At 29.1% G+C, this 2,041-nt stretch overlaps 1 protein-coding gene across 1 annotated transcript; it reads left to right on the top strand.

The window, feature by feature from the left end:
* The first annotated feature begins 396 nt into the window (after positions 1 to 396).
* LOC145140555 (protein FAR1-RELATED SEQUENCE 5-like) lies at positions 397 to 1,624 on the top strand. The gene is made up of 2 exons (XM_079074005.1): positions 397 to 738; positions 1,130 to 1,624. Exons 1-2 carry the CDS (start codon positions 397 to 399, stop codon positions 1,622 to 1,624), a joined length of 837 nt encoding a protein of 278 aa, XP_078930131.1.
* Positions 1,625 to 2,041: the final 417 nt, after the last annotated feature.

Here is a 2,041-nt window from a genome sequence, read left to right on the forward strand (position 1 = left end):
TCTTAGGCATGTGATTTCGGTTCTTGGCAACCGAAATCCCAAGGTTCTTGGGCCCCAAAACCGAGAACCGTAAATGTAAGGTGTAAAGTGTTTTGTTTTCACTATTTGGCTTTTGTTGACGTGCTTGACTTTTGCTGACCCGAAATAGCCGTTTGTCACAATATTTGAATATTAACTGTGAATCATATGTGATTTTTATAGCTCTATGTGGAATTTCTTAAAAGCACGGATTTCAAGAAAAGATTCAATAAGCTTTTTTGGGATATTCATATTGAGCGTGATATTTTCGAGAGGAATTGGGAAATTTTGATGAAATAATTTAATCTTGAAGATGAGAGATGGGTACCAACGTATTTCAATGATTTTCCAAGGTGTGGGTTGATGAAGACAACATCAATGTCTGAGAGTATCAATTCCTTTTTCAATGTATATTCACAAATCGAAAATTTCCTTCTAAATTTCATGATGAATTATGACAATGCTATTAAAAAACGACGATATACACAACGTGAACTTGATCATAAAACGAATGGAGTATATTATGTTTGGAAGTCCCCACGTATGATGGAACAACATGTAGCAAAGGTGTACACGAGCAAGTTGTTTTTTGAAGTTCAAAAAGAGATTTATAAAGGAGGATGGTTTTGTGATGTTAAAGATTTAGGCGAGGGAGATGGATGGGAACATTTTAAAGTTATGCACAAGAGCCAGAAACATGAAGTAAAGGCAACGTATAAGGTATTTTATTTTTGATTTAATATCTTTATTTTTTATATTTATGATAATCATATGTGATTTATCATAATAATATAATTTTTTTAATATTAATATGTATAATCTGATGTAATTACAATACATGTTATTATAATCACATGTGATTATCAGTACATATGATTATAATCAATCACATGTGATTATAAAGATAATGATTTTTAGATGTTATTAAAGAAAATTTTAATTCTTTAAATCATATGTGGTTATAATCAAATGTGATTAAACTAGAGTGTAATCATATGTGATTGATGCAGAAAATATATTTTGTGTACATAGAAGATGGTAATCAGATGTGATTATAGCAGAATGTGTGATGCTTATTTGTATAACCATATGTGATTTATTATTGTTATAGGTGGGACTAAAATATGCCGAAAAACAAGTGAATTGTACTTTTGGACATTTTAATCGTTTTGGTATACTTTGCCGACATGCTTTCAGAGTTTTGATGGACAAATTTTTTAATGAAATACTTGAACCGTATATTCTTAGGCGATGGAGAAAGAATGTAATATCTTCAAATTATCATCTATCGAGAGACCGTTTTGACGAAGAGGATGCAGATGTTATGAAACTGGTTAATGAAGTATTTTTCAATACTGAATTTGCTTTAGATATTGTTATAGTTGATAAGCAGAAGCTAGCATCTTTTGCTGAAAAAACACAACTTTGGTTGAATGATGTGAAGTGCAATTCTTCAAATGAAGAACCAATCACAAATTCAGATGTCCTTGAGAAACTTTATAATGTTACTATTCCAGAAGAGGTGGAAATTTTTTTCCAAATGTTCAACACAGTAAAGGATGTGGAAATAAGAGGCTTGTTGGTGAAATTGAATAATCAATTATGAATGCTCAAAAGAAGTCCAAAAAATGCTCAATATGTGGTAAAAAAGACCACACAACAACCGTACTTGTTCAAGCAGATTTGATGCCAAGAAATGATGTATAGAATTTTATTACATTCATTTGTGATTATTAGTTTTCAATTTTTTAAGCATAAAATGTTTCATAACAGATCATAATCATATGTGATTTTAGTTCAATTTATTCTTCCTTAGTCAACTTTTTTTTTTTGCTTTTGCTTTAGTTTTCTTTTTGATTTAATATGTTTGTGTATATTATAGATGGTAATCACATATGTTTTTACCAGAATATGTCTTATTCATAACAGATTTAAATCATATATGTGATTTTGTAATGTTATAATTTCATGTGATTTAATTATATATAAATTTTATGTGACTTAATTATATATAAATGTATAA

This window comes from Lactuca virosa, chromosome 9 (assembly GCF_052849685.1).
Source record: "Lactuca virosa cultivar CGN04683 chromosome 9, Lactuca_virosa_CGN04683_v6, whole genome shotgun sequence".
NCBI classification, from domain to species: Eukaryota; Viridiplantae; Streptophyta; class Magnoliopsida; order Asterales; family Asteraceae; genus Lactuca; species Lactuca virosa.